General features: G+C 42.3%; 4 protein-coding genes and 1 non-coding gene across 12 annotated transcripts in view; 1 reads left to right on the top strand and 4 right to left on the bottom strand.

Annotated features, from left to right (window-relative positions):
• Nucleotides 1-6,889, bottom strand: part of bbs9 (Bardet-Biedl syndrome 9) — a 96,619-nt gene extending 89,730 nt beyond the window's left edge. For 2 of the 4 annotated variants that reach the window (XM_019863802.1, XM_019863799.1), the window contains exons 1-5: nt 6,224-6,889; nt 4,674-4,785; nt 4,434-4,590; nt 2,056-2,120; nt 1,839-1,952 (exon numbers count right to left, since the gene is read on the bottom strand). In XM_019863802.1, coding sequence (XP_019719361.1) covers nt 1,839-1,952; nt 2,056-2,120; nt 4,434-4,590; nt 4,674-4,785 — 448 coding nt within the window. In that variant the 5' untranslated portion in view covers nt 6,224-6,889. Of the gene's footprint in view, nt 1-1,838; nt 1,953-2,055; nt 2,121-4,433; nt 4,591-4,673; nt 4,789-6,223 lie in introns of all 4 variants that reach the window. The other 2 variants (XM_019863801.1, XM_019863800.1) reach the window with 2 other exon arrangements.
• trnap-agg (transfer RNA proline (anticodon AGG)) lies at nt 6,856-6,927 on the bottom strand. Its single transcript has one exon. It is a non-coding gene; the product is annotated as a tRNA-Pro (tRNA).
• Nucleotides 6,928-7,087: 160 nt separating this feature from the next.
• Nucleotides 7,088-18,499, bottom strand: nt5c3a (5'-nucleotidase, cytosolic IIIA). 2 transcript variants are annotated; one of them, XM_019863804.1, is made up of 8 exons: nt 18,304-18,499; nt 11,170-11,268; nt 10,738-10,807; nt 10,509-10,641; nt 9,697-9,786; nt 9,460-9,622; nt 9,037-9,237; nt 7,088-8,618 (listed from the first exon to the last, which is right to left on the bottom strand). In XM_019863804.1, the coding sequence occupies exons 1-8, from the start codon at nt 18,439-18,441 to the stop codon at nt 8,517-8,519; spliced, it is 996 nt and encodes a 331-aa protein (XP_019719363.1). In that variant the 5' UTR covers nt 18,442-18,499; the 3' UTR covers nt 7,088-8,516. The 2 variants fall into 2 exon arrangements, with proteins under 2 accessions (XP_019719363.1, XP_019719365.1); XM_019863806.1 differs by lacking the exon at nt 18,304-18,499 and adding an exon at nt 12,234-12,416.
• A 436-nt stretch (nt 18,500-18,935) lies between these two features.
• Nucleotides 18,936-21,617, bottom strand: dctn3 (dynactin 3 (p22)). 2 transcript variants are annotated; one of them, XR_002167481.1, is made up of 8 exons: nt 21,433-21,617; nt 20,750-20,834; nt 20,577-20,663; nt 20,403-20,486; nt 19,777-19,835; nt 19,615-19,674; nt 19,289-19,456; nt 18,936-19,241 (listed from the first exon to the last, which is right to left on the bottom strand). XR_002167481.1 is itself a non-coding variant. In XM_019863831.1 (7 exons), the coding sequence occupies exons 1-7, from the start codon at nt 21,532-21,534 to the stop codon at nt 19,370-19,372; spliced, it is 564 nt and encodes a 187-aa protein (XP_019719390.1). In that variant the 5' UTR covers nt 21,535-21,617; the 3' UTR covers nt 18,936-19,369. The 2 variants fall into 2 exon arrangements, 1 of the variants encoding a protein (XP_019719390.1); XM_019863831.1 differs by having other exon boundaries at nt 18,936-19,456.
• A 186-nt stretch (nt 21,618-21,803) lies between these two features.
• Nucleotides 21,804-22,424, top strand: part of atg5 (ATG5 autophagy related 5 homolog (S. cerevisiae)) — a 39,186-nt gene continuing 38,565 nt past the window's right edge. For 2 of the 3 annotated variants that reach the window (XM_019863828.1, XM_019863830.1), the window contains exon 1: nt 21,804-21,911. The gene's annotated coding sequence lies outside the window, so the exon portion shown is untranslated. Of the gene's footprint in view, nt 21,912-21,955; nt 22,064-22,424 lie in introns of those variants that run through there. The other variant, XM_019863829.1, reaches the window with a different exon arrangement.

The raw sequence follows: 22,424 nt of genomic DNA on the forward strand, positions 1-22,424 counted from the left end.
TGCGCACATTCAACACACACCGCCATAAAGCAGCGAGGTGACCGGAGGTCTATAATTAGGCCTCAATGCGCTATTAAAACTCTCACTGCCGTCAAGTCGAGGTCAGGGATACAGCCACCTATGGTGCACACGCGCTCACGCTCGCACACACACACAAACCATCAATCAGCAGAGATTTGGAAAGAAAAGCCACATGCTCCGACACACCTCTGTGTAAAGACGTGTGTGTGCGAGAGAGAGAGAGAGAGAGAGAGAGAGAGAGAGAGAGAGAGAGAGAGAGAGAGAGAGAGCATGTTCCACAGACACATTCAAACGCAAAACCTCGGACTTGGGGGGCAGACTTGCGAACCACCAAGCTCAAAAGGTCGCATGAATAATGGAAATAAAAACCGACGTTAACGGCTGCGTGCTATACAGAGAGTCTTGTGTGGCGAGTGCACAGCACAATGTTCAAGTATAGACGCGTGCTACTACAGTACATTCTATTTTGGTTTATTAGCTTGAGGCTGTGTTATTCAATCCCTCACGTCCACTACAAGTTGACTTATTACACATCAATAAAAGATAATAACCTCAGTTTTAAAATAGCCAGGACGACGCGGGACTGATGTGGTTTTGCTTTAAGGTCAAGTTAAAGCGCAGGCACAACATTTCTGTGTGTGCGCCCCCCCAAAAAAGAAAAAAAAAAAAAAGAGCAATAATGGCTCCTTGTAGATGAACTCTGACCTCCCAGGTGATGGCTGGGGGGAGGGGGGGTTCTCACAACAGGGATTTCCCAAACTAAACAGCATCTCATTCATTCGAACCCAGTGACATACATATATCATCTTTAAGAAGATTGTTTGGTTTTAAATATTTATTTAGATAGAATTTGTGTTTCACTTTTGAGGGCAATATACTTGAATCGAATCATACATTTCAGTTACAGTTTTCCTTTAAGCGGCAGGGGCTTACAATAATAATTTGGAAGTTTTTTTTTTAATTTTTTTTTTTAGGGTGGCAGCTGGTGTAAGAAGTTGGACAACTCTTAACAACGGGCTGAGAAAAAGACATCAGAAATATAACAAAGCAGTGGCGGGCACTGCCCTCTTGTGGTGGAAAATTATACATGCATGCAAAACATCATGAAGCGCGCGCGCGCGCGTGTGTGTGTGTGTGTGTGTGTGTGTGTGTGTGTGTGTTTTTCACCACCAAAAGCAGGCACCCATCACATCATGCACACACCCGCATACATGGATGCATGTGCATAGACTCACTCACACAAATTATCGAAATAACTAAGGCACGTAACATGCCAACTTGCATACACACGCATATGCACATATTTCAAAATTCACTTACAATCCGGCCTAGCAGGGTTTTCAATAACCTTGAAATAATTCCCGGGACCTAAGTTGAGTTCAGTACAAACACAGACCAAGTTGCTCCTAAGTTCTTGAAGTTCGGGCATAAAGTTCTTGCGGTGCGAAAGGATCTCAGGTAAAAAGGAGACCATCGTGCCAAGCCACAGTCTGGCATATTCAAAGGTGCACGCACGCACACACACATTCACCGAACTACGCACGTGCCTCTCTCAACAAAGCAGCCTCTATTTGGAATAGTCATTTTCTGCACTTGAAAGGGGATTCCCGTGTGTGAGTGTGTGTTTTTCTTGGATTGACAAGTGGAGGGCTGTCCCCGACTTGTTTTTTCCAAAAAAGCCCAGAGCATGACACAGCAGCATTTGTGTGCAAGAGAGTGTGTGTTTGTCTTGGATTGTGGCAGGGCTGTCCCCGGACTTGGTTTTTCCCAAAGCCCAGAGCATGAAACAGTATCATTTAAGTGCATGCGTGCATTACCCGTGACCCCTCCAAATGTTCCGTATGTCATGTTACAGGCGGTCCTCTGCAGGTTGTGCTCGTAGACCAGTTTGATCTGGTACTGGTCGCCATGTTCCACGTTGCCCGCTGTGCCTGAACACAGACACACACACACACACACACACACACACATATACTCACATTGACAAAATGGCACTTACATAGGAAGTAACACGGAGGAGGAGGAGGAAGGTACCCAGAACGGAGTAGACGGACAGCTTCCTGGGGTGAAGAACAGCCAGGTGGAGAAGATCTGAACACCTGGAAACACAACGTTATCAGCGCGAGAACACTGCTGTTTTTCAACTTAGCTTAATTGACACAAAAACATTATCTTGTGGCATCCTGGTGCCAAGGACCATCAATTTTCTAATCCGCTTAACCAAGTGACCAACATGCAGCCACTTGAGGTGCTCCATTTTGAATTTTGCTGCCATCTTGTGACACCTCAGTGCTGAGAAACTATGATGAAGAGAGTTGAGGATTTTCATTCAGGCAGCGTACTGCTTTGTCACCCTCTTGTCGCATCTTGGTGCCAAAGGACTATGCCCAAGTGAGTTGAGGAGCTCCATTTAGATAAACATATTGCTTTGCCACCAACTTGTACTATCCTGGTCGCAAGTAACTATGTTGAAGTGAGTCGAGTAGCTTCACTGAGACAAAAGTAACGCTTTGCCGCTCTACGTCACAACAAAAGCACAAGTGATTCTAACGAAGAGTGGGAAGATGCTTGAAGGCCTTGTCTCCCGTCAAGTGCATGTTCCCTCAAGTTTAGCATTTGAGGGATTGCGCCATCTTGTAGCATGAGCATATCAAAGAACTATGTTAAAGTGAGTTGAGGAGCTTAATTTAGACCCCAAAAAATACTGCTCCACCATTATTTTGAAGCATTTTGGTGTTCAGGAACTAGGTTGAGGTGTGTTTCAGGGTTTCATATTTTTTGCCACTATCATGTGGCATCTCGCTGCCAAGGAACTATCTTGAAATGAGTTGAAGAGCTCCATTTAGATTAACGCATTGCTTGGTGGCCACTTTGAAGTGTCGAACTATGATGAAATGGGTGGAGGAGCTTCACTGAGACAAAGTGGCACAGTTCAATCCTCGTCCTCCGCAAATAAGAATAGCATCGGTTCTACAGGCTGAACCTTGAACCAATGAACTGCAGCAGATGCAGCCATGACGCTCCCTCTCCACTGACAAGATATTTGTTGATTTTGTCCTGCTAGAACAAAATGCGGTCTTAAGAAAGGGGTGACCACAACGGAAGGGGAAGCCGATCCCACAAGTGTTCTTTCATCCTGGGAAAGCAAAAAAAAAAAACTCTGGTGGGCGGGCCACCGCCTCAGTCATCCCGCCAGTATTTATACTCTCCAGCCTCGCCTCCCGACTGCCCGCCGGATTCCCGGGAGGAATTCCGTGTTGGCGAACCGCAGCTTAAAGCAAACACCGACGCGACACTGAAGGAAGGAAGGAAGGATTTTTTTAAAGATTTTCCAAGAGAAAGCTCACATTTCATTTCTGCCAACTGACAAAAGGAGACTAAAGTGAGACAAATAGCGCCACCTGCCTGAAGGATGTAAAGCAAGAGTGGGCAAACTTTGGTTCTGAGAGGACACGTTTGATTTTTAAAATGGACTTTTAAAATGAACGAAGGGGGCAGGGCTACCGTAGATGATGAAAAAAAAAAATTATATATATCAAACAGTTGATTTGAAAACCACATTTAGAATTCAAATTTTATTTGCATTCTTCATAATTAAAGTAGAATAAATGAACACAAACATGAAAATACGTTAAATGTACAGTGTATGCAAAATCCATTTACTCGTTATTTTATTGGATTTTGTACAACAGATCAATTAAATCATTTAATGAAAGAAATGAAAAAGAAATAAAACAGGCACCACAGGGCAGTTCATTCATCAATGAGGTAAATTCGTAATTATTCAATGAAAGTTAATCAAACAATTCTTGAATAGCATAATATAATTATAAATAATTCACCAAATATTTCTTCAACAACTTCTAAAATGTGTGTTAACACATTTTACAAGAAATCATCGGAGTCTTTCTACCAAATGTATTTTTGTAGTGGTGGATTTAGTTTGGGTCACGCTTCTCCTGCTCAAGTCGCCAAGTGTAATCCTTCTTTGTGTGCTCGTGAGAGGGAAAGCAAGCTAAAGCTAATTGGAGTGGGATTAACTGGCTAAATGTTGCTCCCGTGTAGATTTTTACAAAAGACGTCTCAATTATATACTTCAATTAGAGTTTACGACGCACGAAACGCTTTGACTTGCAGCCTTTGAAGCGTTAACGATGAAAACGTCAAGATTCTTTCAAACAAGTGTGGCATAAAGACAAGTCACTCAATCATAAATCTGACGACAACAATAACGCAAACAAAAAAATCTGTGGCTTTATCACTTCAGCTTTTCATGTTCCAGGAAACAATGATATGCAAACCTGCAGAGTGCACTTCTTAAGCACTTAATTTATCCAGACAGTAGACAATATAAAAATAAAAAGAACATAAACACTTTCTTTTGCTTCTGTATAAGTACCAAATCTACTCACGAGACAAACTTCCCCAGCTCCACCTGGATGATGGCGTTCTGGAGGTGGACTTCCAGGAGCTGTGCCTCGGCCGCGCCTTGGCCCGCTTCGTTGGCTTTGGCAGCGTGAGGGGAGAAGATGCGCAGCATGCCCATGTAGCTTCCCACCACCACTTTGTCTGCACAAGAAGACCAAGAGAGAAACTCTTGATATGATGGACGTGACTAAGACCTGAAACGTACATTAGTTCTATTACGTTACCATGTCCCATGGCGCTGTTGTCCACATTTCCAACGCACATGCACCCCTGGTCAAACTCCTCGCCTTCGCCGAGGGCTGCCGACCACCAGTCCCGTGCCTTGAACAGAGACATCTGCTTGGGATGAGATAAGTCACATTTTTATCACAAGTAGGTTTGAAAAAGAGAGGAAATGGGGGGGGGGGGGGGGGGTTAAAATGCCATTTCCCAATGTTCCCAATGTCCCACGTAAAATTTGATTGAGTCCAAAAATGACACGGATCTCCTCTTCAGAGTCACAACGAAAACCATATCACTGTTTGTTGCTTTCGCGATCACGATTGCGTGATGTTACCATGAGAGTCACTTCAGCAAATTGCATTCTCAATTTATGTGGAGATTTAAGACCAGTGACAAGAATAAAATCCTATTTATCATGTGTTAAAAAAAAAAAAAAAACACTTTCGGAAACATCTTGATTTAAAACATTTAATACTTTGGTTAAAATGGTTCCATGGTTTGCATACAAATTATGTCATTACTGTAAGTTTTTGCAAAATACATAAAATGTATTTAAAATGTATTTTTCGGCCCATTAATGCTGACAACAGTTTAAAAAAAAAAAAAAGTAAAGATGTGAATTACAGGCAGATGATTTGACTTTTTTTTTTTACAATACTTTTTCCTTTCGTATTTATTTAACTTCAAAACAGAAAGAAAATTTGACATAAATCAGCCAATTTGTTGCCGACTATATTTTGAAAGGGGGAATGCTTGTATGTATGTCATCTTGTCTTATGTTGCAAGATGTTGATGTGTGTGTGTGTGGAGGGGGGGGGGCGGTGGAAATCTGCAAATGAGCAGATTTGAAACAGATAATAGGAGCCGGCTGATTAATCGTCACGTGGCAGTCAAATAGGTACAACTGTCACTCAAAAAGTGGACGCTTCTTGCCACAGGGACAGCAGGAGCCAATGGGGGAGTAGCGTGACTTGTCACGTGATCAGCACAAGCCGCTTTGCTCTCGTCTTAAATGCCGACTGAGCAGGTGGAACCGGTCAACTAATCCAGCAAAGTTGCAAATTAAACGTGACATTCATCTTACAATTAATACACATTGAAATCGTGCTTCATGACATTTCATCATGTTAAATGAAGAAATATCTTAACATGCTCCAAAATTCTGTAATGTTTCAATTACAATGTCTTAAACGGACAAAAAAAGCTAGTTAACAGGTTTTCCATGGGCTTGAAACACAATTCAATGATTTATAATTACAAATATTCCTTTTCCATCATATTTCGCTCAAAATGTGAGGTGTCAGCAGATTCCTGTCTCATCTTTGAGGTATCCTGACCAGATATAAGGATTTTAACACATTTCAAGTGTAATTGTTCGCGTTTGGGCACTAAAATAAGTAACGTTAATAAGTTTTGAGGCTCACGCGCTCACTCATCAAGGCGCGTTCACAAATGAATTAGCTCGCGGCTAACCCATTCAGTTTAGCTTGGCCAGCTAATTAGCTAGCCACGCGAGTAACCCAGCGTCCAGCGGGTAGAACCGGTGTTTTACCTTTTCTTCACTGATGCGTCCGACAAGCCCGCAGGTTTATTAATCCCCACGGTATCAAAAATCACATTTACCCTCTTCAAGTCATCGTCTTGTTGTCATGGCACTGACGCTCAAACTGGGGCGAACGTGGCACTTGTGCGCATGTGCGAAAGGGAAATGCCAAATGGGAATTGTAGTTCTTTAGTATCAATCGTCGGGTGAAATACATTACGAGATAAATTAGGACCACATTACATTAATTTAGCAACAATTTCTTCACAATTCTAAATTCAAATGAATGAAATATTAGCAAAGGTAAGGACTTCCCTGCACAATAAATTGACTAACTCACAAAAACTGTCTCACTTCAGTGGGGAAAGCGGCCAGTCGTGCGCAAGCGCGAAAGACAGCTGCATGATGGGAAATCGAGTCTTTGTTTTAAGATTACAGTTGACGAAACGAGTCAGGGATTTTGGAAGGCAAATCACGATTTTTGCACCTTCAAAAAGAAACGTAACAATGAATAAATTATCTTAAGTGATCTAGATACAATGTTGCCGGGTAAATAATGATAGTTGTAACGGTGAGACAGACTGAGATTAATGTGATTTATCTGAACATGCTTTAAAATTTGCAAAACTAAACCAAAAGATGGGCTCGTCCGGGATTTGAACCCGGGACCTCTCGCACCCTAAGCGAGAATCATACCCCTAGACCAACGAGCCACACATATGTAACGAGATATTTTTTCTTTTTCAAGAGTACTCCTGCCACGTCAAACGCTGATTCGAATTTTTTTGCGTTTTGCTACCGCCTAAAGGCCATTGTAGTGAATTGCAAATGCTTTCAAAAAACCAGCTGTTATTCACACAGTCAAGTAACATGTCATTATAATACAATGCTGTATTTCTTTTCCAATTCATATGATCACAGAGAAAAAAAATCTGCTTAGAAAAATAAAACACAGGATTCTACTTTTGGAAACATTTCCACACAAGGTCCACAGACACAGAATGACATTATTCCCTGTTTCAATTATATATATCGAAATAGATTTGTTTCCTTCCATTTCTTTGTTGAGAAAAGGCAACATGCAGGTGATAGCAGCACATGTAAAACACATTAGAGATGTTGAGGAAAAAATGGGGGTGAGGGGACCAGTGACATTTCCGCCATGTAAAACACTCACTTTGGTGTGATTTTCTGTTTCAGCGTAGCACGGAGCTCTGACCATTCTCAAGCAAACGAGAAGATGGAGAATAAAGTGATTCTTTTTCTAAGCAGAGCGGGCTTTAAAAGGCTTGAATGAAAGTTAAACATGGCTTTTTTTCTTTGTTTGTTTTATACATCATACGTCCACTGACTAAAACATGTGCACACATCCACTAAAGATATTCACGCCTATTTTAAAGTGCATTTCCTCAAATCACATCCTCCCAAAATGAATCAGGGACCTCCACTGGCATTTCCATGATAATCATGTTCAAATGTCCGCTTGCTTCTTCCTGGTCCAGTACATGTACGTACGTGTTCTACGGTACACAAAGACACCCATACTGAAAAAATAACGTTGTATACAGTGTCCCCCCGCTATATCGGGGTTCATCACTCACGCCCCCACTACTATATCACAGATTGTGAAGCAAAGGTTGTCACTATACTGTTGAAGCAAGCAGGGTTTGCCTCCTATTTATGGAACTGTGCGAGCAGCGGAGCCTTCTTTTCCTTTCTTCAAAGTGATGTTATACAAAAGCCTCCCATTTCTTGACAGTACGAGAGTGAGAACAGGCGCTCAGGAATACTTTGAAGTGTTTTCCTGTTCTCTATGCTAGTTTTGGATGTGTTGCTGCTCCGAGTGTGTTGAAAAAGCTGTTTTTGCAGATGTTTACCTTTTGCGGGTGGGTTTGGGACGTATCCACCCTAGATAGATGCCAGACAGCAAGCCCCCGTTATTCAAGTGGGTTCGGGGCCAAGCACGACTGTGAATATTAAAAATCCATTCATGATGATTAATTGATTATTGGGTTGGAATAAAAGACATAGCGGGGGTTTCAAAACATAACGGTGATTAGTAAAAAAAATTTAAAATCCCCTTACAGGTGAATTCACGAATGCCCAACTGCAAATTTGTGGGGGTTCACTGTCCTGCGATGTGACGCTGGTGTCCACAAGATAGAGTGCGAGTTTGACACAAGACCAAAAAGAAGTTGAAGAGTGCTGTACATTTAAAAATGTCCAATCGGACACGTACAAAGGTGTGGAAGCAGGCGTTGGGGTAAAGAAGAGGTCCAGTGGTAGTGGTACGAGGAGCAAGTTATAGGACCTTCTGGAGGATAGAGTTGGGCACTTCCAGGGTCTCATCCTTTACCAGGACGATGTCGTAAGAGTCCAAGTATTTGTCCAGACGCTCCTCCACCTGAAAATGATAATGTATAATGATAATCCGGGTCACGGCACCAACTGAAAAATCCTTTTATCTTTAATGCTCGCAACATAAACTAACAGTAACGACTGGAAGACTGTATATTCTCAGCTGAATTATTTAACTGATGCCAGAAAGACTGAGCCAGATGTGCAAGAAGGCTTAATTTGTCCAAAATGGTTCCTACTCTTACACTTTCTCTGGCGCTCACACACAAGAGGGTCGCCCGGCCTAGCCCATGTGACAATGTGTGACTCGATGGGTGCAGATAGATAGGAAGAAAAAGGTCACAGCGACACAATGGCCTAATTTAAGTCATCTATCTACATATGCGCCAAAGAGGCATAATCTAACAGGACACAAGGTTGCACGTTATAAATAATCAGGGTCAGTTCCGACATTGGTGACGTACCTTGTCGTTGAGGAAGCCGACCTTGAGAATGTTTTCCACGTTGGGTACGCCGTCAGCCATGCTGAGGTCGCCCAGCGAGTCTCCCATCAGGATGATGTTACAGTTTTCCTTCAGCTGCTTGAAGTAGTCAGTGTTGCGAAGGGCGCCGTCGTGCTTGTTGTACACGTGGATCAGCTCCCCTTTGAAGCCTCGCACGACGCCCTGCAATTAATCCCGCATGCAAAATAGTCAAAAATACTGTCATTTTTTTTTTTCATCTTTGAGCACGATATTGTAGTATAGTGTGGTTCACAATGTTTTTCAGATGGTCTGTCAAATAGTGTGCTAAACATGCACTAAATAATACAAAGTATCTTGCGGAAACGATACAGTATAGGCATGAAAGGCATTTTGTAAGTGCAAGTGTCATTTTAAAGAACTCACGTTGTCGTCAAAGTCCATAAAGTTGGACACCACCTTGACGTTGGGGTGGTAGACACCCGCCTGGCGAATGATCTCCTCCAGGACGTCCCCCAGTCCGGCAGAGAAGATGAACACGGGCACGTCGTGCTGGTGCAGGCGGTCGAAGAACTGCTCAAAGCCTTCCCTAGCAAATTAACATCAAAACCATTTTATTATGACTATTTTTATTTTTATTTTTGTGTAGGTTTCGATTGGTACCTGAGTGCAGCGTCAGACTCTCGCACCACTTGAGGCAGTTTGTCCTTCTCTAACCTCTGTTCCACCAAAAGTGTGTGAGATTTGAAATACCTGAATACAGATATACAGAACATAAAAATAAGGTCAAGAAACTATATTACAGTGATAAAATATTAAATATAAATATAGTACAATGGATGTACGTTTGTACAATATGAGGGAAATATGCTACATTAAAGGTGTTTAGACATGAAATACAGTAATAGTGTAAGTTAAATATATATTCGGTACAATAAAATAATTAGGGATGGGCGATGTGAAGGATCCAGGCAGCTAGCAGCCACCAACGCATTAGGCAAAAAAAAAAACAGAAACATTCTGACATCAAATAAGTCTTTCATGCCAGTAGTTGGGTCTCTATTCATAATTATCTGTAATTGTGTTAATTGAAATTGTCGGTATCCCTAAGTACTACTGGCATCAGTCTGGGAAAAAGGGGCATTGACCATCCCTAAAAATAATTAGCATCATGTAAAATAATATAATTCTGATGTAAATGTGCAACATCAGAGCTGCATATCGCCACTGTCTCGAGAAAAGCACGCTGGCCCATTAAAATAAAGAACTAAATAAATACATACATACATACATACATACATACATACATACATACATACATACATACATAAACAAACAAATCTTTTACGGGATACGATGTCCGTGTATCATATATAGTAGATAATAGAAAAAGTTTAAATATCAGATATATGAGATATATGTGACTTGTGAGAGTCGAAGCATGTGGCGTGAGTTCGGCCAGCAAAGCAGCTCACCACTCAACCATGAAGGGGTACTTCTCCTCCATGGTGAGGTGTGGGTCGATCTCAATGGGGTAGTACTTGTTCTTGAGCTGCAGTAGCTTCTCGCGACACTCCTCCGTCACCAGGCTGCAGTTGTCGATGATGTCTGGGAGCAAGAACGCACGCACGCACGCACACACACACGTGTTGAAATGATGCGCTCAACCTGTGATTGGTGAGTTCTATTACCACGTGGACTCACTGTGGCACGTCGGACAGCGTTTGCCATTGATGGCAAACTTGCTTAGCGTCATGTCGAAGTCAGTGATGATCTGCGGTGGACAATGGCACAAGTGAATCACTAAAGCGGGGCACGCACATGTTGACAGTTCGGCCGATTTTGAGATGGTGGATTTGCACATTTCATTTTGAAAGGATACCGCTGTCGGGGTTTGGGGTCTGGTGAAAGGGTTTCGTTCACCATTTGGGGTCACTCCTACCTCAAGGCACCATTGTGTGTGTGTGTGTGTGTGTGTGTGTGTGTGTGTGTGTGTGTGTGTGTGTGCGTGCGTGTGTGTGCGCGTGCGTGCGCGTGTACAGCGTACACCAGGCTGAAGCCAAGTGGAGTCGTGACTGTACATGTCTCATGCTGCAATTGCACATCGTCACCAGCGGGTGTCAGAGTTTCACCCACCTGAAGTTTGGAGGCTCCACCCTTGATGAGGCCACAGATGATCTGCTCCACCCTCTCGGGGTCCCTCATGTGGACCGTCTTCTTCTCGAACTGAGGCATCTGAAAGCAGGACAGGAGGCGACATTACTGGAGATGACACGACATGTTTGAAACTAACTGCACACTCTCGCCTTCGAATATGTTGTGAACGAAACAGGGAAGAGGAAGAGGCTCATGAGGAGGTATGTTGGAGGACATATTCTGTCTTGACTTTCAGTAAATTTAATCAACTCAAAAACACACCTCCAAATCGTTGCTGTGGGGTCAAAAAAGTGAATGTCTTTTTTTTGGGCAAACCAATACTATTGGTCATTCCCCACATTGTTTTATGCAGTATTAACCAATTTAAGTGTTGAAATAGCTTGAGCATAAATCCATTCACTATCTGGATAGACTCCACCTCTTCTTCACTCTGAGGGCGCCATGTTGCATTCTGTCACCTCAAGATTGAAAGTCCACTTTTTTTTAGACAATGACAAGAAAACAACATGCTGTATACATTTGAGTAAGTCTGTTTTGTTGAAAACGGATAACTGTAAGACTTCGATGCAAGAGGAAATGGTCTGGCAAGAAGGTCAGTTTAGGTGCAGCTTCGTTTCCGCTCGTGGCGCTGTTTAGTCAGCTTCCTATCATCCTATTTTTTTGCATCACTCATGGCTTTTGGTTCTTTGAAAAAGAGTTTGGGAAGATGATGTCAATACAGTCGTTTGTTTTTGTGATGCATTTAAGGCTTCGAGCACAGCATGAGCACAGACTGTTGATATTCTACCACTGTAATCAATGACAGCAATTTTTTTTTTTTTTATGTGTGTATTCAATTAGCACCTGAACATTATTTTGTGGCGGTGTTGGTACCAGCCAGTCCAAAACGCATCAAACATTTTCATGTGCTAAAACTGTGAGTTTTTAAGGCATAATGAAGCTCTCAAAATTAAATTGCTGTAATAATACAATAACATGATAAGGACTCGGTATCCACTCAAGAGTGACGGTTGACACACGCACACATGCGCACTTAAACTTACCGGGGCTGTGTCGTCTGTGGAAAACAAGAGCGAAGAAAAGAATGTGTGGCTGAAGAGCCTTTTTATAGTCGTAGACTAGAGGGTGGGACGTGCAGAGCATGAGACCCCTCCCACGCGCACACACTCAACAGCTAATCCGTGTCAACACCCATGCACAAGCACACACACTGGCCACTATTAATAGAGGGGATACGAGGCCGGTGGAGGAGGGAAAAAAAAAGTTTGCAATCTGCCCTTGTTGTCATGTTACCTTTGACTTTCCAGTCAATGAGAGCATCTGCTGAACACACACAATTTGAACAGACGCGCACCGCGGCGGTGAGAAATAAATTGCACGGGGACGAAAGGCCACCCGGGGTTAAGGTTCATTGTGTTGAATCTCATTATAGACACGCATGCACACCCGCGATGTGCTGATGCACTCACTTGACGAGAACAAGACACTCATCTTGCACAGTAAATGTGAACAAGCGCGGATACACCCGCGTACGATACAAACATACATATATGGTGTGTTTACACATACATGCACAAAACCCCCCCCCAAAAAAACGTACAAATGCATGCAATGTGTAGACATGTTATTTGAACACACACACATTGATATACACTATATATCCATCTTCTGAAGCACTTATCCTCACATACAAAAGTAGAAATGTGCAAACTGTACGTACACACACACACGCCCACAGGTACATATGCATCCACAGACCAGTTGACGGGTCAGGTCGAGCAGGTTCTTGTCATCCTTAATTTCAGACTGTTTAATTAAGTGCGAGGTGCCTCTGGGCTTGAAATGGTCCAACGGGACTTGTGTCATCAAGCCCTTACTCAACTTTTATATCAGATCGACAAACACCATCAATGTAATACAACAAATCAACGATATCTTGAGTATAGTGAGTACAGTCTTCCCTTCTTATACCACCCCTCTAGGACCCGCCTCTTAAAGGACACACTCTTTTAGATACAGTATTTTCTATGCAAGTCACATCTGCGATTTACTTTTTTCTTTTTTTTTTAATTATTAAAATGTGTAAAATAAAAGTGAGTTTTTAAAAAGTGCGTTTTAAAAGGTTTTACATGTGTTTTAATGTTTACATGTGTTTCAGCATGGAGGAGGGGTAAAACCATCCATCCATCCATTTTCCAATCTGCTTGTCCTCACAAAGGTGGCGGGGGGTGCTGGAGCCTATCCCAGCTGTCTTCGGGCAGTAGGTGGGGGACGCCCCAAACTGTTTGCCATCCAGTCGCAGGGCACACACAGACAAACAACCATCCGCGCTCACACCTAGGGACAATTTAGAGTGTTTAATCAGCCTGCCATGCATGTTTTTGGAATGTGGGAGGAAACCGGAGTACCCGGAGAAAACCCACCCAGGCACTTGCAAACTCCACACATGAAAGCCGGAGTCGGAATCGCACCCTGCACGTCTGCACTGTGAGGCGGAACTGCTAGCCAGTCGGCCACCATGCTAGGTAGAACGATTTTTTAAAAATATATATCGTGTCTACATTGTTAGGTCTGGAACTTGATTTTTCATGCATATCCCAATTGGGTTTCTATGCACATGCAGGAATAAGAACGCTGGTGCTTTTAATGGCGCTAACATACACAAACAAGAGTACTACTGCTGCTTAGCATGTCCAACAAACGCACAGCAACAATAACAAAAAAAAAAAAAAACCCATCATGCTGAAGTTTCATGGTCGAGTTGCAGCTGTGGTAGCGTCGACCGACCTCACTTGCGTGACAAGGATACGAGTGCAACCCGAGAGGAATGTTTCACATAAGTTGCACGAGTCCCGTCAGTGAAACAAATAAGTAGGTCAAAGCTCTCGAGTTACATCAAAACAACATACATAAAACATCAGCCTGTTTTTCCTTGTACGGCTGTTTAGAATAAGAACACTGTGTACTCACATGCTTTTCAATTCAATTCTCAAAAAAAAAAAAAAAAAAACACAACGAACTCATTCGTGCTTATCTGCATCGGAAAGCTACAGGAGGCTTTAAGTTCAAGAGGAACATAAACTTTATTGCACTAACTCGCATGTGAGCGCCTATTCACGCACTCCTGTTCAGAGCATGTATGACCCACAAACAGAGACAATAGCTCAGATATTATTGAGCTGATACAACGTGAGTAAAATATCCACAAAAAGGGCATTTATGAAGCTGTCTTGACATTTCAGTGCTGCGCAAGGAATTAGGAATATGGTCGGATGTCACGCGATGATAGCTTGGAAGATCAAGGCCATGCTGAAACAGACCCCCATAAAAAATAGTAGCAATAAATAAGTACATAAATAGTTATTGGAAAACACGTAACGTTTCAAAAAAGGTTCAAATTGAATTGAAGGAATTTACAGTGAACCCTCGCGTATTCGATGATCGACACCCGCGGATTCATCCGTTCGCAGATTTGTTTTCATTATGACCTTTCCAAATATTGTTTGTCATGGAAAACACTGACTGGCACTTTTCAAGAATTTGGGGGTAAAAAATAAAGAACAAAATCCAATTTTTTTTCAATCCATGACAATATAATGGGCATGAATCAAACATTGATTTTCGCTATTTGCGAGCCGGCCCCCTCCGGATCCCCCACAAATAGCGGTGGTCCACTATATCATAGTACATGTTTAAATAGGGGCGGCAGGATGGTCAACAGGTTAGCACATCGGCCTCACAGTGCAGAGGTGCAGGGTTCGATTCCGGCTCTAGCTTCCTGTATGAAGTTCTCCAGGTACTCCGGTTTTCCTCCCACATTCCCAAAACATGCATGGCAGGTGATTGGGCACACCCAATTTTCCCTAGGTGTGATTGTGAGTGCAACTGGTTGTTTGTCTATGCGTGCCCTGCAACTGGCTCGCAACCAATTAAAGGCATACCCCGCCTTCTGCCCGAAGACAGCTTGAATATGCACGCCCGCGACCCTTGTGAGGATAAGCGGATTAGAGAATGGATGGATAATTAAATAGCAATATAATAGCAAAAACACTGAAAATAATCCACAAAATCTGATAATTCACGCTGCCTTGTAATTGCCATGAAATAAAAAGAAGCATGGATTAGGTAAAAAAATAAAATAAAATCATACAGGTGGGGGTTTCCGCAAATGACTGGTGACATGTCAAAAATAGAGAAAATCAGCAAAGAGATGAATTATCCTACATTTTGTTCTTCTACTTCTTCCTTTCATAACTTTGCTGCTGTGAATTGGGAATTTCTCCACTGTGAGACTTCTTCTTCTTCTTCTCCTTTCGGCACATCCCTATTCAGGGGTCGCCACAGCGAGTCAGTAATTTCCATCCGCCCCTGTAAACCGTCCTACCAACTCGCATGGTCGTCTTGGCAAAAGTTTTACGCCGGATGCCATTCCTGACGCAACCCTCCCCATTTCTCCGGGCTTGGGACCGGCACTGGGGAACAGTGCACCCCCAGGGGAGGGCACTGCCCCCCAGCGGCTGGGTTAATTTCTCCACTGTGAGACTAATAAAGTTTTTCTTATCTTCACAAGTTTGTGGGTGTACACTGTATTACTAAACAACCTTTTAGTCCCTCTCTCAAAAAACTAAAATTAAAAAAAAAACATTATTCCCATAACACGGTGACTATTTCCTGTCTGCTTTTTCTTCTGCAAAAAATGACTCTTAGGGCAACTTTGTTGTTACTCTTAGTCATCTTTAGAAAGTATGTATTACACTCCCCCTAGTGGCCAAAGACGTACACAGCAGGAGACCGATTAAATTCTCCACATTCCATTTAAGAACGTTACAACTGTGATTTTTACATATGTGTGTGTGTGTGTGTGTGTGTGTGTGTGTGTGTGTGTGTGTGTGTGTGAGACAACACTGTAGAGTTTAATTTTGTTCTGACTACATAGATTTCCACTGTATAGAAATTCCTATAAAGTACTTTGGGAATGAGTGAATGATTCTCAATACAATCAGTGTGTCTTTGTGAAAATGAGGTGAAATGCATGCAGACTTGGAAATATATCGACGGTGCAAAGGCCTTCAACCCTTCTGGTTGCCATGGTGACAGCCATCTGTTGCTACTGATAGGAGGAGAAGGAGGGGGAACAAGGGGCATGCTCAGAGCTTGGAATATTCGATTTGACAAACTGCCTGACGGCAGCATGCACAATTGTGCAAGCAGCACCTTCAGCTAGTGGCAAGAGCATTTGCCGCTAGTGGAAAGGGTTAAAAATGATCATGACACCCCCTAATTAATTTGTAAAAGCGAATGGCAATGTCTGTATATGTCTGAACCTTTTATTTAAAGTATTATGAACTTATTTTTATGAAATATCTTTTTTTTTAAAGTGCCAGTGTTTCCTCATGAGGGGCCTCGCGCTGGGAGGTGTGGCGGCTGTCATTCTTGTCAGCGTGGATGAGCTCCCCTTCGGTGCTCATTTCCTTGCCATGTCTTTTTTAATATTGCTCATCAGGGTATGTGTGCGTGTATGATATGTATCGGTGTATGTTGGGGGAAGTGGGAGGGTGCTCTTTTTATGTTGTGTATTTGATGTTTTAATTGCACAGCATTTTTACTTGTACTTTCATGTATGAAAAGTGCTGTATAAATAAAGTATGATTGATTGATTGATATTGCAAGTGCCCATAAAAAAAAGTTTTTTTTCTGAGGTGGAGGCAGCACTTCATCACAAAGGAATGACTTTGTTGGTGCGATGGACGCAAATGTGCTTTTTTTTCTAAAAGTGTGGATTTTTTTTTTTTTTGTGCTCTACAAAATCAAATTTGAATCCGGTAATATTAATAACACTTTCTCAAAAAAAATGTCTCTTACTGAAATAAATATGGCACAAACAAAAAGATAATTCACTGAAGTAATGCATTCTTGTTTTTGTTTTCTTATTGTGAGGCCCAAACATGCTACAAGCCACATAATCAGTGAAACAATGTGCGTCCTTGCTTTGAGTTGTTTGTCTTTCATGTGTGTCTTTTGTTGGTTTTGTTCCCAAACACGCGAGTGCTGATACCGACCAGAGGGATGCTGGTGATTCGCCGATGACTGGAATGCAAAGCTCAACGTTTAAGTGTCAGGGCGGAGCCGTAACGAATACCTCTTACATGAATCATATATGAACATACAGTACAGGAGGAGGGCAGGCCTGCAGCTACATGTAAATCTTAAGTGAAAATTTCTTCTCTGTACACCGTCAACTAACAATCACTGTAAACATTCATACAGGAACATCAAATGTGGTCTCAAATATGATCATGTTAGCCCTGATAACTTATACATTAGACACACCAAGACAATGTAATGCAGGGGTGTCCAAAGTACAACCCAGGGCCCACTTGAGGCTCGCTGCTTTTTTTGTGTGTGTTTTACTTTTTCAATATCAAAGCGGTCCGTGAATTCTCCATTATAACATCTGCCTGTGATCACACTGAAAGTTGCTTCAAATGCTTACAAGAGAGGCTCACTATATTACAAACAGCTTTCACCATCTCAGATCTCATTGGATTGTGCAAGTAAAACACTTGGGGATGCTGTTATTGGACGGGACCCCCACAAGCCACTGATTCCTGCGAGGATTTGCATTACATGCATGCCTGACATTTGAAGCGGTATCAACCGGCAGGCAAGAGTGAAAACCGGGGGTTCACTTCATCTCACACAAAAACACTTTTCTGGTTGTGTGAACCGAAAAGCTAGCTGCCAGTGACCTCTAAAACAGCTGCTGTTGCTGTTGTTGGGGGTCATCCGCGCGTGCGTGTAACAACACAAAAGTAACTATTGTTAAAGAAACGACACCACCTCCGGTCGCCTTCAAAATAAAGTAAAAGATTCTCTTATGCATATGCTTGTATCTTGGGATTCACTTATGGTCATTGAGGGAACTTCGTAATTAAATGGAAAACTTAAATTTCATCGGATAAACAGGGGCGTCTCGCTAGTACAGCTGTGAAAAATGTAACAATGTTTTATTGTGAAGACAAGTAACGGTAATTTCCTGATATTTCCCGCGTCTGCTTGCAGCTAGCTTGTCGCTTACCATGTCGCATGTCGTACAGTAGCTTCAAAACTCACCATTTCAATGATTCTCGTCTTCTTTCCCGCTCGTTTCTTCTTGGCCACGATGTACTGGGCCAGAACCACGCCGCCGAACAGGGCGCACACGCTCGCGCTGGCTGCGGCACCCACTTTAACGACGGCAGTCCGGTCCATGGCGGTACGCTCGGAGGTCCGCCGCCGTCGCCGACAGGAAACTCTCGTGTGAAGTTCCATTCCGGGTTTGGTGACGTCACTGACGGCAATGCGGAGTTCCCGTCGTGCCGATCGTCTTACTTGGCTCGCATTGCGTTCATTAAAATGTTTTTTAACCACAAAAAAATATTTTAAAGTATGTTTTAAATACTGAAAAAAGAAAAATACTAATCGGTGAATCCATGACTGCCAAACTCCGACTATGCAACGGGCCGTTCTATTCATTTTAACTTTGTACACACCTTCAAAAACAAAACACATTCTCACTCAAGTACCTTCAGTAAAAACACATAAGTGTCTATTCTCAGAGGAATCCATCCATCCATTTTCAACCAATCTCACACTGCCAGCACACAAGTCAGGCGAGTGTACCACTACACAATCAGCAACTACCCTCAGAGGAATGAAAGCTCACATTACAGGGCTGGTGAAATTCAGAAGTCATCCACATATAGTCCAATAAAAACATTTTTATTAGATTACCTGCAGTCATGTTTTGACATTTTGAAACAAACACAGAGGCATTGATATCATGTCAGGAGACAAAGCGGAAAGGAAAAAACCTTGAGTACAGGTCAGGCGCTCAAAGTCTGATGACTCAACTCGCAGGAGACAAGCTGGAAAATCTAATTTACGATGAGAGTAGCATGTGTGCAAATAAATAAGAGCAGGGTGACTCTGAGCTGTCTCACGAGAGGAGGAAAATCCTCCAGACGAGTGTTCAACAGTCATGCGACTTCTGTCCGTCCATGCCCCCCAGCCTAGCAACTCAACAATCCCAGAACTGCTTTGTAGTTTGTGCAGTTACAAAGCCACACAAATTGAAGTTCGTGCCACACTCCATCGCCATCCTCCTCCTCATCATCACCATCATCATCACGAATGGGGGTTACTCTACAGGCCGGAGGCCCTTGGCCTCCTCCAGCTTCCTCAGGCTCTCGTCCCACTGGGTGAACTGCTTGGACAGCAGGAACATCTGAAAATACAAAAACTCGGTTCAATAAAATGGATTCACTCAAATAAACATCCAACTGCAAAAGACAATTTTACTGTCTCAGTTGTTATGCTACGTTATATATATTTTTTAGCTTGGGTTACTGCTCTATTGTTTTTCTGCAACATTTGTATGAGTACCATTTTGTTGTATTCCTCAAAAAGCTTCTTGACTTCCAGGGACTGAGCATCTGTCTGGTCCTGAAAGACAGCAGACATTGAGGTCTCAACAGGTGTCCAATCCAAGTGGAACCCAAACAAACCAAACGAAAGGAATGAGCGGCGGCATGCAGTATATTTTACCTGCTGTTTGATGTGAATTTGGGAGAGACGTTGGAGCTTGGTGGTGTGCTCAGGAACATCTTAAAGCAAACACAAAAAAACTTTCAGTACAGACAGGGTTTCACCACTATACGGCCCTCCATAGTTATTGGCACCCCTGGTTCAGACTTGTTCTTTAGTTTTTAAGCATCCTTAAGCGGCAAATGAACTTGGTTTAAGGATGATATTGTGTTGTTGATGTCCGTGGCAATAGTTTGTGATGGCAATATCAGGTGGCCCCACCTACCGGAGTGAATACGTGTCAAGATAGTGTCAGGCATCCCTTTGCGACATTCTGCTGGGAACAACTTCAAAATAAAAGCATACCAAGGCTTTAATCATAGTTACTTGGTAAGGTAAGGCTTATTTTGAAGTTGAACTTCGTGTCACGTTGACAGCGTGTTACTGTCATGCATAGCATGACCCAGTGTTGCTGTGGTTAGCTTGACTTATTTTTCCTTACAGTGTACACTAAATATCAGGTAGCCGAGGTAGGAAAACAATGCCTTGAGCATTCTTTTAACTGTTACTCGAATTACTTGAGGACTTGTTAAACTGGGGCTAACATTATTAATCACATTCTGACATGACAACCAAACGGGGTTAACCTCGAATGTAGGTGCTCTCCAGCAGTGGTTGTAGGTTGCTGGCCTGCTCCAGCAAAGCAGCCTGGGAAAGCAGGAAATCCTCCTCTGAGGGCACAGTCACATCAACATGATAGTTAAAATATCCAACATATCTAAGTCAACATAATTCAGCATCTGTATTGTTGCATTTCTCACCGGCAAGGATGAACTCCAGCTTCATAGAGTCAGGCACAGCCATGTGGTCGGTGAACTGGGGGTCCAGGTACTTCATCAGGTCCTCAACTGCGCCAATACATAAATAGGTCATCAGAATAGAGTAGGCTTAAAAAAAGGCGAAATTGGTTTATAATAGAGGCTGTGTGACTCACTCTTCTTGTGCAAGATCTTCACTCGCTCCCTCTTGTTGGCTGTATTGGTCAAGCCAGCCTGAATTCTTGCTAAGGACTCTGCACACTGCAAAACAAACGACATTCATGACATTATTACTGATATTAAGACCAAAAACATGTCAGCTGGATCTACAAATGAACGTGGAATGAATACTATTTCAAAACCACCGTTTTTAATCTCGATATTAATCAATTACAAGAAAGCACAAACCACACAGAAAGCGCTCAACGTTACATGGGTTGATGATGTTGGATCATATGACACAGATTGCCTCAAGCTACAGATGTGCCAACTTTGCTTTTGCATGTTAAGTTGCATCGAAAATATAAACTTTCAACTGTACGATCTATACCTTAACACTAATTTAAATACACCTCGAAAAATTATCAACAACTCAAACTGTCCAAATCCATTCAAAAAGGCCAGCTAAATTTAACGGAGCTTGACATTGATTCTGAACATATTGCTACCATGACATTAAGTAAGGCAGTACTAAATAACGCGCCAAAATACATATAATACACTACTGAATTACTGTACACCGAATCATGTAAACATCGGTCAGTGGGGAGAGAACTCGGCTATTGTTAGCTTTGCTAGGCTCGCAGCACGTTAGCTTCTTAGCTCGACCACACCTATAAATGTAAACCTGAAAACTAACCTTTAACGGTTTCGAACTTTTATTCCCTCTGTCTCCATATATTCGATTCTCCAGTGCCTGAAGGCGCACCTCCACGTTATCAACCGCCGCTTTCTTGTCCATTTTGGAAGCTTTTTTTTAATTGGACGGACAAACGAAATCACCCAAACAGCCCTCGCTTGCTTACGTATTTAAGGTGCGTCAACGCATTTTAATGACGACTTTTCGAGTAAGCTTTTAATTGTAGTTATAGATTTATAAATATTCGAAGCGTATTTAATATTTAATAAAATACCAACATATGCTCTATAAAATGAAAGATATATAGATATATTATTCCTATTAAATAAAAACGTGGCACTTTCGTCAGGCTGCCAGCAGTTTTCTAGGGGTCGCTGTTGTCAAAGAGTTCTTCTTCGGCGGTCAGTCAGCTGGGAATGACAACATCGTCCAAACACTTCTTTTCTTCACTTCTACTTGATCGCAAAACACAGACAAAAGTAGGCTTTTCTCCACTTGTACACACGCGCAACATGCTCTTTTGTCGTGAAAAACTCTGAAAAGCCAAGGCACTGACGTGTAACAGCTATTGGAAAACACTTCCGCGTTGGTTTTCTACTCGATATGCTAGCTAGCTAGCTATTCTGCTAACGTGAGTTTCCTCCTCCATGCAGTTTTGTTTTTGTGGATTGTTTGACGTAGTAGTATAAGTCATACTTACAACGAGGGCGCATTTTCTGTGTATGTTGGGAAAATCGGGTTTACGTATTTATCCGTATTTTTTGAACACATGTAATTTGTTTGCGTGTGCTTGTGTAATTAACTTTTTCATGTTATTTGTTAAAATTTAGGCCGTTGGAATTTCGGCTACCTGGGAGGAATTTGCATGTTCCCCTTGCTTGTTTTTCCTCCCACATTTAAAAAAATAGGCATGTCAGTGACATTGATACTCTAAATTGTACGCAGATGGGATGTGAATTTTTGTTTGTCTACATGTGCCTTGTCATTCATTG

The sequence above is a fragment of the Hippocampus comes genome, unplaced genomic scaffold, assembly GCF_001891065.2.
Source record: "Hippocampus comes isolate QL1 unplaced genomic scaffold, H_comes_QL1_v1.1 scaffold249, whole genome shotgun sequence".
In the NCBI taxonomy this organism is placed as follows: domain Eukaryota; kingdom Metazoa; phylum Chordata; class Actinopteri; order Syngnathiformes; family Syngnathidae; genus Hippocampus; species Hippocampus comes.

Coding starts and splice junctions, on each gene's coding strand:
- nt5c3a (XM_019863804.1), bottom strand. CDS start 18,441: ATGGACCGGACTGCCGTCGTTAAAGTGGGTGCCGCAGCCAGCGCGAGC. Junction 9,787..10,508: donor TACCCCTTCATGGTTGAGTG/GTGAGCTGCTTT, acceptor ATCTGTATTCAG/GTATTTCAAATCTCACACAC. Junction 9,623..9,696: donor GAGTCTGACGCTGCACTCAG/GTACCAATCGAA, acceptor TTAATTTGCTAG/GGAAGGCTTTGAGCAGTTCT.
- dctn3 (XM_019863831.1), bottom strand. CDS start 21,534: ATGGACAAGAAAGCGGCGGTTGATAACGTGGAGGTGCGCCTTCAGGCA. Junction 20,664..20,749: donor GAAGATCTTGCACAAGAAGA/GTGAGTCACACA, acceptor GTATTGGCGCAG/TTGAGGACCTGATGAAGTAC. Junction 20,487..20,576: donor GCTGGAGTTCATCCTTGCCG/GTGAGAAATGCA, acceptor CTGTGCCCTCAG/AGGAGGATTTCCTGCTTTCC.